Source organism: Ptiloglossa arizonensis, chromosome 5 (genome assembly GCF_051014685.1).
Source record: "Ptiloglossa arizonensis isolate GNS036 chromosome 5, iyPtiAriz1_principal, whole genome shotgun sequence".
Taxonomy (NCBI): Eukaryota; Metazoa; Arthropoda; class Insecta; order Hymenoptera; family Colletidae; genus Ptiloglossa; species Ptiloglossa arizonensis.
This window is the reverse complement of record NC_135052.1, coordinates 13,410,146-13,426,345: the sequence shown is the minus strand read 5'-3', so window position 1 is coordinate 13,426,345 and position 16,200 is coordinate 13,410,146. Positions and strand designations below refer to the sequence as shown.

General features: G+C 33.2%; 1 protein-coding gene across 2 annotated transcripts; it reads right to left on the bottom strand.

Moving 5' to 3' along the window:
* Nucleotides 1-2,698: 2,698 nt before the first annotated feature.
* On the bottom strand, nucleotides 2,699-16,196 carry LOC143147529 (cytochrome P450 4C1). 2 transcript variants are annotated; one of them, XM_076312840.1, is made up of 14 exons: nucleotides 16,179-16,196; nucleotides 10,568-10,841; nucleotides 10,153-10,262; nucleotides 9,653-9,743; nucleotides 8,975-9,160; nucleotides 8,235-8,328; nucleotides 7,444-7,546; nucleotides 6,952-7,054; nucleotides 5,285-5,391; nucleotides 5,124-5,192; nucleotides 4,664-4,832; nucleotides 3,746-3,925; nucleotides 3,038-3,246; nucleotides 2,699-2,961 (listed from the first exon to the last, which is right to left on the bottom strand). In XM_076312840.1, the coding sequence occupies exons 2-13, from the start codon at nucleotides 10,719-10,721 to the stop codon at nucleotides 3,077-3,079; spliced, it is 1,536 nt and encodes a 511-aa protein (XP_076168955.1). In that variant the 5' UTR covers nucleotides 10,722-10,841; nucleotides 16,179-16,196; the 3' UTR covers nucleotides 2,699-2,961; nucleotides 3,038-3,076. The 2 variants fall into 2 exon arrangements, with proteins under 2 accessions (XP_076168955.1, XP_076168954.1); XM_076312839.1 differs by lacking the exon at nucleotides 16,179-16,196 and adding an exon at nucleotides 12,575-12,800.
* Nucleotides 16,197-16,200: the final 4 nt, after the last annotated feature.

Here is a 16,200-nt window from a genome sequence, read left to right as displayed (position 1 = left end):
AGTGACGTGACGAATTTTACCGTAACGAACTTATCCGTTCCAAATTACTATTTCAACAAGAGGCGAAGACTGGATAACCCTGAGCCGTTTACTCGTTTTTTATGATATTCGAACGACTCGATTTTACATTCGATTCGATTTCTCGTTCGATCGAACGAAACCACGAACTTTCGATTACAGTACGGTATTCTTTGATCACGATAATCGATTTTTGCGTTTCGCTGTACACCGACGGCGAGAAATCTCGCTCCTGACACGGACGAACGACCGATTGCTTTGAGAAGCCTCCTGAAACGTCCGCGAGCAAAAATTTGGAAAAAAAATTCCACTCGATGTTACGCGACGAACGATAAAATGTATGTAACGACAACGTTCATTTTGCGATTAGATTCATTGGAATTATTTTGTTGAGAAACGATCGCGAAACGGATACGAAAAAGTTACCCGAACCTGATAATAATTAAATTGGAAACGAAATTTCAACAAATAGGGAGAAGTGGCTCGTTTCAGGATCACAAAAGCAGATTTCCTGCCCGTCGAACAGGGAAACAACAATTTATCACGTATATCGAGCGATACAAAATAAACGATGTGTCGTAAATCATTAAGCGTATCATCGAATATATGTTGCTTCCGTTTGTGTGCCAACAAGAAAAATCGACATTCTCGATGTATAAATATATGGATACATAGCGAGACGCTATACATACATACTGTTACGCGGGCCGCCGTCACGGCTTAAATTTTGCGATCAGAATTTACAATGCAATGTAATTCTTTTGAGCAATCATCGCTGTTCTTAAGTACAACCGATAATACTGAAGAGGTAATGATGCTTTCCGATGAACGAAAGCAAAACAAAAGGGGAGACAGAGAGAATGAAAAAAAAACCGTGTAATATAAACTAAGATACCAGCAAAAAAAAAATGGTACATTAATTACTTGTATATATACATAGTATTTTTACATTCTAATTCTAAATTACATTTCCAATTCTAAATGGTATACATTACTCTGTGAGCTTCGCTTGTCATCTGTGTAAAATCATCGATAACGTTCTGACGTTCGTTCATTGTAAAAATTGTAGTCAGAAAAGCGTCTATCGCGAATCCGCGAATGCGGCGATGCTCGGCAAACATTAACCTCCCTGTCCCGTTCCCTCTCTTGTGCTCGTTTCACTGCACCCTCTGCACAAGATTCAATACACACGCCTCGTGCCTTCATCGCAGTTACATTAATTAGACACTTTTAAGGTTATGGGTCGCATCTAGTACCACTAACCGCGACTATCCCTGCGAAGAGTAGTTGTCGACTAGTGGTCGTCTGGGATAATGTAAACACAATCGATCGAAAAGCACGTCGATAAAGGCAGAATTCCCGGTTCGCGTCTCGGTTTCAATTACCGTCGAAAACTGTGTTACCAATTATTTGCGTTTCTACGTTTGTTTCCGTTGTCGTTCTTGCAAATAGTTGCGCGTATGCGCACTAGATGCGACCGTACCCGAGTAAAAGTAAAGAGAAGGAATACTTCATTGTATACATACATCGTGTTACGGTGTATTCGATGTTAATATGCGTAATTTAACTCCTACTTAAACTATGCTCATAGCGGATGTGATCGTATTTTCCGAATAATGTTCGCGACGTCTAGAACGAGGAACGACACTCACTGATGTATTCGATGATCTTTTGAATTTTTTGTCGTAAACGCAAACACGACATTGCCCGACCCGTGTAAATTTGCGCACCGAAGTTGTTTTATCAACGGAGGAACTGCCAGAATCCGTTTTATCGACTTATCGCTATTTTTCGTTTTTTTACACATAGAGACAGAGCGAAGCTCAACATACTAGTCCTTACTTTAAAACCAAAGTAAAGAGAAAAAACATTGTGTAGCTTTTAAGAATCTCCATTACGTATTCACACCTGTGTGTCTATACAGAAGACATAATTATAATTAATAATTCAATCATCGTAATTAGGTAAAGGACTAACCGATAAGCGAGTAGATAAAAGGAATAAGCCGCTCGTTAAGTGTATCGTTTTATTTTAATTCATTTTTTACGATTAACATTTTATCTAGCAACTTTTGTCGGCTAGGAATGTAAATTCTGTATCTGTACATTGTTTTCCTATTTCAACTATTAAAAGTGATCGTCAACTAAGCATTGTTTTTATTTCATTCTATCGCCAAATATACCCGAAGAACCCTTCCTCTTTCAAAATCCCGTTGCACAGGGTAGGCAACGTAACAGATTAAAAATTACTTTCTTAAGAACTATTAGTAATAGCGACAAGGATTATTTTTTTTTTACAATTCATTGGGATCCTTTATACGAATAATATGATATGTCTGCTTGCTTCAGAATGAAGAAGAGCAATACTTCGTTTTTTTCTTTTTACATCGATTCATTTGAAACGAAACGAAGATGGGTGCCCTCTTGCGGTTAAAGGAAGTCGAGAAACAATAGTACCAACGTTTGTCTCTTAAAGAATTCTAGTAAACTTTTCCGACATAAGAAATAAAAAAAATTGTTTACTTCAACGCTTTAGTTTAGAAAAATACTTAGATAGATAGAAAGGGACAATTGGTTTCATTTTAATAGTTAAAAACCGTACAAGAAAACTTCAGTCGTACGATCGATATGAAAAGTTAACTTTTGTTTTATAAATTCATGAAGAATTATATAATCTAGAATATGGCAAAAATTACTTTATTATCCTAATTAAAGGTATTACAATGTTCGCAGCTTTCTCTTTACAACATTTTTATCTTGAAGTTTGAAGCTTTAAAAAAAATAAATTTCAAAATACCAAGTATATAGAAATGGAGAATTTCTTGACCTTCAATAATTTCGAAAAATGACGTAATAATTAACGTCAAAAATGACCTTGAACTCTTTTTTTTATTCCGAAGCCACACGTCTTCTGCTTATAACCAACGTATTTGTAACACGGTGTCTAGAATTTGAAATATCATTGAACGTGAATCAATTTTTATTGTTATTATTACCAGCACGGACACGTATCTACTTACTGCTCTGGAAGTTCATGTTTCGTCATCGACGTGTGGTTTTCAACACATGGCCTCAATGGGAGTAAATTTTATTCGAAGTGAATTCGTAGGACGTATAACCAGATCGGCGTCAATAGATAGATCTTTCAAACGGTCAACCGACTCGAAATAAAAACTATTTAATAGAAATGCTAATGTTGTTTTTAGTTCCATCATAGCAAATCGCTGTCCTGGAAATGAAAGACCAAGACCATCAGTAAAAACATCGTTCCCGAAATCCATAAAGCGTTCAAATTTAAATATCTGACATTTCAATTCTAGTATAAAATATCTTTCATTTGCAATCTCTTTCAACAGTGAAGAAACAATTTTTATTCAAATTGGAGTTGGAAATAAAAAAATAAAATAATAAAGTTACATATTTCAAGTTGTTAATTTATTATTAATACTTACATTTAACCTATTCACTTAATATTTAACCTAATATTACTCATTCTTTTTAAGCAATAAGGAAAAGTTACTTGCAACCTCAGATACTTTAATGAAAATTATTATCAACAACATGAAAAGTATATAAAAATATAACAACGATATATTATTAACCAACGTACTAACGAATTGGTGTTACATAAATTTTTATATTGAATAATAAATAAATTAATTACTATAGTATCAAAAAAGATAAATTGTTAAACAGTTCGTAATAAAAATCTTGTAGGTTTTCCTTACCTATGCAATTCCGTGGTCCAGCACTGAACGGTATATAGGAATAGGGATGACGTCCTTTAATATTTTCAGGCAAAAATCTATCCGGATTGTAAACTTCCGGATCCGGCCAATACTTTGGATCCCTATGAACATCTATAATGTGCACATGGACTGTCGTTTGAGACGGTACATTGAAATTACCTGAAAACATTAAATTCCTTATCCCAATGCATCGCATGAATATCCTGTCAGACATACAAACAAAAATAAAATTCTGAACACAGAACATTTGATATACAGTAGTGCCCGACTATGTAGAAAAATATTGCCCGGATACATGTTAAAGAATCATCCCCGTCACTGTTTACGTTTCTTCAATAAATATTATAATTTTTATATTCGACGTTGCATCTTCGTGAGACTATTATCAACAGATTATTAAGGTTCTCCTGTTAAAAATAAGTCCAAACACAACTTTATTCCGATTATTTTTAATTACAAGCATTCGAATGTTATTAAAAAATGATTCGCGTAACGTCCAACTAAAAGTCGTCCGGATACGTATTTAGTTTCAATCTCGCCAATTCGTTGGCAATATTCTCGCGAAAATGCAATGAGAAATATAAAAGGTTTTAGTTTACATTGGACGCGCGAGCAGTGTCGCTTTAAAGTTCGACAACCGAGCTCCTGTAATACGAGACGCGTTTACTGTTGCATTCACTCTTGGTGTACATTATTCACTCTTCTCGTCGAATAATTCACGTGTAACTGGGTCTCAAATCGAGATAAAAAGGTAGATTCCTGAAACGAATTCGCGACCAACCCCGACTACATGAAAATGTCCAGTCTCGATTTTTCGCGTATAGTCAGGTACAACTATATAATTGTTAACAACTGTATAATTAATATACGTATATAATATATAATAATAATAGTTACTTAATCGCATATTCATTTCCGGGCAACGCGATATAAATGGTACGCTTGGATAAAGTCGAAGAGATTCCTTAATGCATCTCTCGAGGTATTGCATATTTTGTAGACTGCTCATGGTTACTTTGCCGTTATTTTCTTCCATAACAGCTTTCACTTCTGCCCTCGCACGTGCCTGAAACCAATCGTTAAACGAAATGATCTTTCATCGAGAATATTCCGTTTTTTAAAATAATTAACGGGTCCACCATTCGAAAAACTATTCACCGGACTCTGAACAGTCTAAGACTCTATCTACTCGATCCAATCCAGAGATGAAACAAACATTTATTTATTTGATGTAAAAATTGTTTGTTGATCTTTTGTTAAATTTTGTTGCTTTCTGTGGTGAATTTCATTCGTTCTTAACACTATCGTGAAATCAATTTGTTAATTACATCGATTAAATTGTTCAGAAAGGAGTCACCTGTATTTCTTTGTTTTCAGCTAGAAGCATAGTGGTGAAACAAAGGCTCACCGCCGTGGTATCATGTCCCTGAAATTAAAGAACGAGTTTTTATCGAATTTATTCCGCGAGAATATTTGTAGAATGATAGAGATGTACAAAAAATGGATGGAAACATTTACCCTAAACATAAAGGTGTCAACTTCTTCCCTAATACCTATGTCGTCTATTTGATTATTATTATGAGCTGCTATTAGAAGATCAAGCATGGCAAGCCTCCTTTTTCGAACTGTGAACAAATGGAAGCATCTCGTGCAGTATCAAGTAATAAATTGCAATTGTGAAAATTTTATTTTGCTTCAAACGAGAAATATTTTTGACGAATATGTTTTGTCTTGCGCGATAGATTCTCATTGTACAGTAAACAAATAAAATTGATATCTTTATCTGTACCTAAATTATGTTTATTTAATAAATCAATATATATTTATTATAAATTAATCATAAATAGAGAAATAATTAATTACCGTAATGATAAAAATATAAATTTCCTTTGTTTACTATAGAACAGATATCGTTGGTGTACTGAATGTTGTTGATTACGAAATATAGAAATACTAACCATACCAATAGATAAGTGCGGTCATCGTAGATAAAGTCGTTATCAATTCAATGTTCTATTAGTGAAAACGATGTTTGAACAATATTAAATAAAAAAAAACTTGTACACTTAGTTTTTAAAGTATTTTACATATGTCGCATCAAAGTAACCATTAAAATCACGAATAAATATTTATAACTAAATTTTTAGATAAAACGACACGGCAATATCGTCACAAAGTTAATAGCTGTCATGGGTCAAAATCGATTTGAATCTTTCATTCGTTCTAGAACAGAATAATTTGTCCCTGAAAAGGTCAAGAATGAAACATCTCTATCGTCGATAAGAAATATAAATCCTCAACCGTGTGCAGTCAATGATGATTCAGGAAAACGTCCACGATTTGGATTGGAAAATAATTAGCTTCCCAGAAGAATAAAACGAGTATCTTTAATTAAGAAACGCGAATTTTGTATGCAGATAGGACAGCTCAGCGATTTGCAGGCAAGGCGAAGAAACTTAGACAACAATGATCTAGGAATCTTGTTCGTTACATTGCATAAAAAAAAATGGAAGAAATGTAGCACCGAGCAACAAATTAAATTGGAGATGAAGGTAACAGATAGCAATACCCATGGATACAGTTGGAAGCTGGAAAGTTGGTTCTCTGGTTAAAAGAAATATTGTGACACGTTTAAAGAGAAGTTGGACAGTGTCGAATAATTTTTGCAATCTTAAATGACTAACTAAAACGTCTGACCCAAAACGATCCGCAATTCCTTCTAGAGGTCAACTTCTCATCTCTGCACAATAATAAAGATCTACTCTGTAAATAGACCTCCTGTTTACTGAATTGTTCTTTTCATATATTTCTTTACCAAAGTGTTTTACCTGTCTATGAATAAATAAATAAATTGTTTACTTCGATCATTGCACGAATTTCGATACTTGCACAAATTATCGAAATTCCATCTGTTGATTCAATTATGTCTAATAAAAGCGAATAAAATAGATCCAATAAAGTAGCTCTAGAAGTGAATCACACTCGTGATTATCTTTATTATGAAAATCTTCCATTGCTGATTTGGAACGTAATAAAATTGTAATTAGCAGACTCAGTGATTTTCGTGTTTCGTAAATTCACGGTATTGTCGAAATATCAGACTAAAGATTACTAATCAGAACTTTGAACTGTCGCTACAACAAGGAAATCGCAAATATTATAATCAATGAGCATCAATCGCTTACCCCCGACATCACTGCCGCCTTCTGTTTGATTAGGATCCTCAGTGAAACCAGTCAGAAATCGGCCGTTAGTCTCTTTGTGATAATCCTTCCTTTCTTCGATCACCTACAACAAATCGTTAACGTTATTAATATGTATCGATTTGAACGGGTGTGTAAAAAAAGAATCGTCGTAAAATGATACTTCCTGTTAGAACAAAATCACTGTAAAAGTTCAATCAACGACTTATTATTGATTAAAAATGAACATTTTATGTTATTTAAATTAAACAATTTTACGTACATTTTATGTTTTTTTAAAAAGAAAACAAAAATATATTTTGATTGGACATAAGAAGAACGATGGAGAAACGTAAGTACCTTGTTGAACATGCCCGTGTAACAATGTATAATACACGACTATATCGCTCACGATATATCGTTTAGGCGTACGATGGTTTAATTGAGCAAAAAAAGAAATATAAACAATAATTTTTGGTTATAAATAATATTTACCTCTGTAGTAAATCCGTGCAATATTTTGAGTACTTTCGCTTGATACCATCCTTTGGGAAAGAATTTAAAAATAAAGTCTGAATGGAACCACGGTCTTACTAATCTACAAAATTAATTATAAATAAGTATATTATTAGTATACATATATGAGTGTGTTATATGCACCTGATGTACGAATAAAGATATAACCGCAGTAATTGGTCATCGAAAGTATAAAATGAATGGTAAATCAACATTTCGGTCGTGATTTGGACAATTGACACTAAGAAGACTAGCGGAAATGCACGTTTTCAATTTAAGTAGCTACAAATATTTGTTTTAGTGTTACATAACTTTTGCACGACTGTTGTCGTTATCGAGACATCGGAATTTTTGTCATGTAACATCATTTATTTCGAGAACGAGTGATCGTCTACGATCTAACTACGGGCGTCCAATTTGAGATATTTTTCATTAAAAAATCGCGGTTCCATTTCTGCTTCTGCTCTCGTAAACGTGAAACATACAAGTTGTCTAATTACAATATTTCCAACGTACTATTTTATACGCGAGCCGTGCCCGTTGCTTGTATTTTCTAAGCTTATAAATTTCTAACAGATACTTTTTTCCAATTATTCGTTAATTCGAAAAGAAATTTTCATTTCTTAATTTAACAATAAATCGTGTTCCCTGATGAAGGTCCCAGATCGGTTTCACAAGTTATTTTACACTTCAAAAAAGTGCCAATTATTCTTGACATTTCGTCAACTACCGTTTAAAATAATTGTCAATGTGTATCTGAAATTATTTACCTGTAAATTAAAAGTTTTCCTATATCGTACACAGCTTTCCGATACTTTTGTTGGAACGGTCCTTTATCCTTCAACGAAGTTCCCATCGCGGTCTCTGAAAACGTATCCGCGTGAAACACGTACAAAAACAAATTTTAAACATCGAACTGTAACCAAAAGTCACAATTTATTGTCCCTCGTAATTTTCTAAAGACTGACGTTCTTGAACAGACACCTTCGATTCCCTTGAAAAGGAAAATGAAAATACATATTTATGGTTAAAAATAGAAAACTTGTACTGCACGAATTCGCAAATAATACTTCTCCCAAAGTGGAAAGGAGTAGTGAGAACTATAATAATAAAAGACGAAAGATTGGTGCTGTGACATTAACAAGAATATAAGATATCACGCAAGCTGTAATCACTAACATTAGAAATATCTTCGTTGAAAATTTTTGAAAATTTCTCGTCGTTGGAAAAATTGGCCTGAAATTGTTCGAAACGTAAAAAGAATTCTATCAAAATAATTGTATTAAAAAGTGTACGTGGTTCCACATCCGTAAAAACAACCCTCCTATAACACGGCCAATTCGAGAATTATCCAAATCTATTAAGTCATGTTACATTAGAAACTGTGTTACAAGAATATTGTATCATCGGAGAACTGTCGCAATTTTTTCACGATATTATATCGAAGTATATAAAGAAGTTGAGTTTGTGCTATTAGCGTACGTCCCGAGTAAGATAATTTATAATTTACCACATATTATGTTCAAAGTGTGCTCGCTGTAGAAAGGCATTAAATCTTTGATGGATGGACCCCCTTCTTTCTTCAAGTTAGTTGACAGACGCTCCGATTCCTCGATGAAAACGTCAGCAAATTGTTGTAACACATTAAAATGAAAAGCTGGTGTCAATATCTTCCTGCGTACTTGCCACTTACGACCTAAGAAAGATCAAAGCAAAAGCAAGTGATACTCGAGAAATCATATATTAATAGTTCAATGAAAAAGATTCGTGAAGATAAGAAAATCATTGTACCGAGTGTACATTTTGTGTGTGCCGATCATAAACGGAACAAAAGTTATTTTTTTTAAAAAAAATATCGGTCTAATGGTAATTTAAAAACATTTCAAAGAGAATATACAATTCTTAATACTGTAATACTTTGAATCTTCGATAAATTGTACGCTGATAATTCTATACATAGAATAACGAGAAGAATGCATCAATGTAAACAAAAATACAAACGTGATACCATTTAAAGTAAAACGTAATTACGCATTGTACGTGCAATGGTGCATCTCCGAAAGAATAAAAATCACATTTAACGTGCACCGTTTACGAATAACATTGAAACAATTCTGAGTGGTAAGAACTATTGTTTTCTCGGAATCACCCTGTAGAAATGATTATACGAAGAAAAGAAAAATGGTACCTGAACTGGTAAGAAGTCCGGTGCTGAACCAAGGCATCAGAAGATCGTAAACCTCGCTTTTCCTATTGGCTTTGGAATTTCCAAGAATCGTCTAAACGCAACAAAAGTTTTTTGAACAGCTGCTAACTAGTTCAGCTACTTGAATCAATTGATAGGCTCGGTGTAATAGAAAATAATGAAAAATATCTACGAAGTATTGAATTTGTACATTTTCCTTACGCGATATAAAACGTTTGTATCTCAAATAAATGTATAATATATTCTATTGTGAAATTCATTTACGCGTGTGTATACTTATTAAAATTATATCTTTGTTTTTATTGCGTTTGATCTTGCATGTTTATCTTGTATATATCCAATAATAAAAATAAAATGTTTGAAATATATCTTATTTATGCATACAGTGTTTCTTCTTTTTACGAAGACCAAGTACGTAAGCAAATGTGACGTTATACTAATATTTCAAAATTAGTGCCAGATCTAAACAACTTTTTTCTTGCCTCAATGTCGTCCGGGTGACGAATATTAACGAATGGCATCAGAAAAGTCCAGACTCTATAAATCGGATAATACTGACTGCCCAATTCTCGTACGTGGTTCCAAATTCCAGCTACAATAAAATACGTGTACCATATTGTCATTAATCTAGTACCTTTTCTAATCTCTGCTCGAATAAACGGAATTCGATCGTACTTTTAATTCCTTCGTTTTTTTTTCTTCTTTTTTTGAACAGATTTTAAAACAAAAAATTATTTACAATTTTGTTCAAATCCTTCGTAAAATTACACTCCTCGTACTCACTTCTATCGATACCAAAAATGCACCCACTCGACTTTGAAATTGCATTACTCGAGAAGAGATTTGAAAATTCGAAGAGAAACGAAAACAATGGAAATTAATCGAACGATTGTTTACCTGGGGAGGATGGGAACTGGTACAGATTCCCAAACAATGGCATCACTTGAGGACCCGGTATTGAGTTGATCTTCCTTCCCAAATTTCCATAATGTAAAATGAAAAAGTGCAAAAGCAGACCCAGAGCTATCAAAAATAATATCCCGGTTATCATTTTTGCCAAGAGTTTAACGCTGACCAATTTTCAATCGATTTCTTCTATACGCTCCTCAGTTTCGTGCAATCTGTACGATTTTTATCATTGACGTAATCCGCGTTAATGGGTGTAGATATGCTGTAAAATAACAAAACACTTTGTTATGTATTCATATTTCCCTATTGTATTGTTATACGATAGTTACTACATTCTGAGTAGATTGATCGGAAATTTTGTATATTTACATCGACGAGCGGGTTAGTGTCTATTTAACAAATTATTCCCAACCGTTTTCGTTTAGACAATTGCAAACTCGTTTCGTTCTAAGAAAATTATACGATATCACCCGATATTATACGTATAATAATAAAATTATAGAATTTTTAAAAACGTGCGAATCAATTGATATCTACGGATACGTATTAACAAATTAATAAATATCTAATTATTAGAAATTAACAATGTCAAAGCTGTCGCGTGAATCTTTTACGAGACGACCGCGATCCAAAATTTATTAATTATATGGTATTCTACTTTTACAATAAATTCTTCAAATGGTCTATCGATGAACTATGTATAAAAATAAATATTTCCTGTTACGAATTTGCACAAATCTATTTTCGATGAATCAAACGAATGCAAACATACTATCAACAATCACATTACGATCGGCAGTTGTTCCGATCGGTTTCTAAATATAAAACACGGCTGGTTGTTTTTATTCTAATTCAACGACGAACCTCACAAATATTTGTTACTTCACTGAGATTCTGCAAAAGGAACTGATTTAGTCAACTTTCGAAAATCCATCTCAGCCGATGATGACTCGAACTTTAATTTACACGCAAACAAATATCGCAATTCGTTAATTTACAGAAGACACAACAAAAATTTCAGATAAGAGTTTATACATCGACATAACTTTCAATTGATAAGTGTCACATAAATAAAACAAACAATTCGTTCGGGAGTACAACATTGATAAAATGATCACTGCAACAATTGTTAATATGAATTTTTTTACGAATATCGATAATACTTAAGGTTATTAAAGTTAAACATAGACTTCAATGAGATTTGCGTTGTGTAAATAAAAATTTGATTCAAGAAAATACTTTTCATCTTATAAGTAAAAGTTTCTTCGAGAACGAATTATATTTCTTGATATAAAAATGAATGGAAATTGAAACTAACACATAAAAATGACATTGAACAACAACACTTATCGCTTTCGAGACAAGATTGATATTATTCTATTTAATTATATTCACGATCACGGTAATATTTAACTTCTGTATTTAAATTTCGTGTTGCAGTATACAAACGAATTTATAAATCAGCACATGCGAGATACTGTCTTTAAGAAAATTAACCACATTGACATTTTATTATTTCTTCACTTTTATCGACTCTTTCGAGATTTTATTTCCAATCAACTTTTTAACATTGCCTAACTATCCATTCACAACGACAACTTAATACTCTACCCGACAAAAACTTGTTACATAAATACAAATTTATTTGCAAAAACCTATATCATTTTTTTAATTTTACTTCTCTACAAAAACTGAAGTTAATGCCTCTTTTTCTAGATATTATTTTTTCCCAAAAAATATACGAGATCCAAAAATTTCTCACTCATTTTTCCCCGCTTTGTGGCGTTGCGACACGTTTTACATTTTAATAAATTGATTGCAATAATGAATATTCTATTTCAACGAAAATCTAAAGCAAAGGGGTTGAAACTCGTCTATAAAAATCTTTGAACCAATCTTTGAAAATTAAGTTCGGACTGTTACTTATTTACTAAAACTTTCTCGTTGATAAAATGTTCCAAACACCAAACAAAAGTAACGTAACGAATTGCTTACCGCTTTAAACGTCCCGATCCTACGAAAACGCAACTAATCCAAATTTAAAGTCCTCTAGGTCCAGTTTCACGTAGACGGTTTACACATTTGACTCAAGGTAAGAGTGCCTGCTATAACAGTATCACATCGTCTACTGTCAACGCAGATAAGTACTCGTCACAAGCTACGTAGGCATTCCCACTACGGTGCACCACGTAAAAAATGTGCATCAATCATACAGAACGTTTATCACAATAAAATCTATAATCGTCATTTACGACAGGCAACGTGCCACCGAACTGCAAAACACTTTCTTTTTTTATTTCCTCTTTTTCTATTAGTTTTTTCTTTTTTTTTCTTCTTTTCTTTTCTTTTCCATTCGAACGTGTCGATCGTCTTGAATTCGTATTACAATCACTTCGTACGATAGTTTTCCAATTCGGAAAGGCACAACCCCCGAAGAGTGAGAGCGCCACACAATCCATGGAGGGGGCGGGCGTGGAGAGGGGGTAGAGGGCCGTGAAAGATGATTTTCAATTCGAAAAGGTGTAACCAACATAAACGAAATTTAACAACTTACCGTTTTCTCAACGGATGAATAATTATCTTCTTTTCTCGGGGAAGAACGCCTTCCGAAATGTTCGACGATCACTATCATAAGACACACCCACACCGAAACGGTACTGATTTTCCAATTGCACGTTTCGTACAAGTGTACGGGAAGTTGGTAAAAAATGAAGGGTGGCGTACGACACTAAAGTAAGTAACAAGTGCTTGGTTAATATACAGTTTCTGTATCTCGAACTGTCAGCCATTAATCGAGCATTTAATTACATTTTCTTCGCTCTCGTTGTTCTTCATTATCAACCTATATGTAAATACCCATTTTTTGGGGTGTTTGACCGTCACTTTTGTTTTTAATAATAATTCCTTTCTTCCTGTTTATCGTGCGCCAAGTCAAACGATCGTCTTCTCTTAAATGCTCGTACTTTCGTGTTTATAAAAAGTGTCCCAAGTGTTCCATCCGTATCCAAGCGTGCTTCGCATAATCGTATCACGGGTGTCTGCGCGCATATGCAAAAATTTCGAACCTCTCTCGAATCCCCCGATTCGGGCATTTTCCAATCGCTAAAGCGAAAAGGTTTTTTTATAATACCGTGAGACGAAAATATTGCCACAATTAATTGCAATATCGTTTAAATACATCTGTCGATTGTATTCATCGATTTTACGATATTATAATACGTTTCTTAACGAAGAAGAAGGAAACGAGACTCTCGACGTTAGTGAAACCAAAAATCGCTTCTCACCTCAAGCACGTACATTGATCGACTCGATGACAATAAAATGTCGTGAAAATGTCAGACAATTTGTGTAAAAAAAAAAAAAAAAAATAGTAGTTTTGTAAGAAAATAATTACCAGAGCGTTTACGTGCGTGTTTGAAAATTTACGATAAGAACACAATGGATAGACACAGACTCAATCGGTCTTTGTTCGATTAAGATAAAACGTCTGTAAAAGAAATGCTTGTGAAAGTTTACTTGAAATAAAATTTTAATAATTGTCTTTATTTCCTTCTTAACTAAAATATTTTTTAAAAAAATGTACAGTGTCTATTGAAAGAAACACAAGTGATCTTGACGACTCAAAAACTATTGTCTCGAGTAAAATGATTCCCTCGTTAACAAGTTTGCCCCTTCGGATTGAGGGGAGCGTGTTACACGTTTGATCTGAACTTGAAACTAAACAGATTAAAAATCGATTACGATATACATTTATCAAATCGATAAATTGAGACTTAACGATTTATCGTGCGATAAATTCTAAACATATCATTGATACGACTGTCTAAACGAGAATTATACAATGCGCGCAATTAATGTACAACCTGTCGTACAATGTCTCCATATCGAGTGACAGTACGGTGCTGGTGTACAATTATCGTTGCAATTTAACATTGTAAAATAAATCATTACGTCTATGACCCCCGCATGACCCCTATTTCTGTTTTTACACAATAAAAATTTTCCACTTTGAAATCAATGCGGTAAACAATTTTTTTACTGGACAAACCAAAGTACATAATTGTAATGATCATAACACCTTTATTGCTGCCGTATGTGTAAGCTTCGTTTTGGTAATCGTTTTTCGGCGATACAAAGTAAAAACGCAAATGGCCTACGCGTGCAATGTTATTTTGTTCGGATCCTGCTCCGTTCGAGCCAAGAATTTCATACTTTACGTTGAAATGCGACGCAAACATCGAAAAGGAATGCGTTAAAGAAAACTGTCGAAACAAGAAAATCAAAATTCAAATGGACCGCAGAAAGGATAACTGGAACATTTTATTTGGAGCTTCCTTGAGAAGAATGGTGTAATGAAAAAGTTTTAATTTACAAATTCGATGATTTCGGAAAATGTAGGAATTTTTGCGCAGGTCCTTTTATAATAAAATAATATTGTAAATCGTTCTGAAAACCTGAACGATTTCTGCGCCGCGCAGAATTAATTCCAAAATAAAATTCTTATTTTGCAAATTTCAGATCAAACGTCTGGTATGGAAATCTTTGTAAAAGTAAATATCACCTGTTTCGTTAAAGTTTCCTCTATAAAATATGTAATTTCTAGCGCGGTTATTTCACATTTAACGTGTTGACGATCCCACTCGTATCGTCTTTCTTATCATAATGAAAAATAATAATCGGTTCTTCACTTGTTACCGATAAGTATGTAAGCAAATCTGAAAACGTTGGAAAAAACTAATAAACGTCCATTTTCTTTAAACCTTATCTATAATTTGTTTTAAATATTATTTTCGTTGATTCTGATTTTGATTTCGATTGAATATTTTACAACTCCAGGAAAATATTGAAACTAATATTTCACGTTCGAGCTTAGAAAATACTTCTACATAAGACAACTATTATTATTTTTAGATATTCATTTAGCAATAAATTACTATTGATCGAAAGAAAAATAGATTCATTTGAAATAGGCGCTAAGAACAGAATGGGATTTTAGTTCAGCCGGAAAAGTATTAGGTAGCGCTGGAGAAGACATTTTTACGTTGACATACTCAAAAAACATCTACCAACTTTTATTCTTTGGCTGTCCTAATTTTCTTTTTCGGAAATGACGTACGATAGTTATTTTAGGTTGGCAATAAAGTTCGCACGTTTCTTGGACTTTCTAAACTTGCCTTAAAGAAAAAAAAGAAGGAAAATATATTGTATTAAAAAATTCTACACATTATAGAAGGAAAATAGAAACTCGAAAATGTTACGTCTAAACTTTTTAATCGATAAAAGAATTAAGACAATTTTAAGTCATTTCTGTAGATTAACGAATAATTTTTTATCAACGATATTTTCTATTGCCGTCTAAATATGGTACCTCGTACAAATTTGTGTCTATAATTTTAAATAATTTAATAATACTACTAATCTGATTTTAAATTATTTTAATGATCGCGATATAGAGCATTTTAAAATTTGTGCAAACTATTAACTAATATTCCAATGTCAATGTTTTCATATTATCATCTAAAAGTCAATCTTTTCAAAATCAGTAGATATAAATTGTTACAAAAGATCCACTTTAAATTACGCGCTTAGGTATACATACATATAGAGAATGTGTTATATGG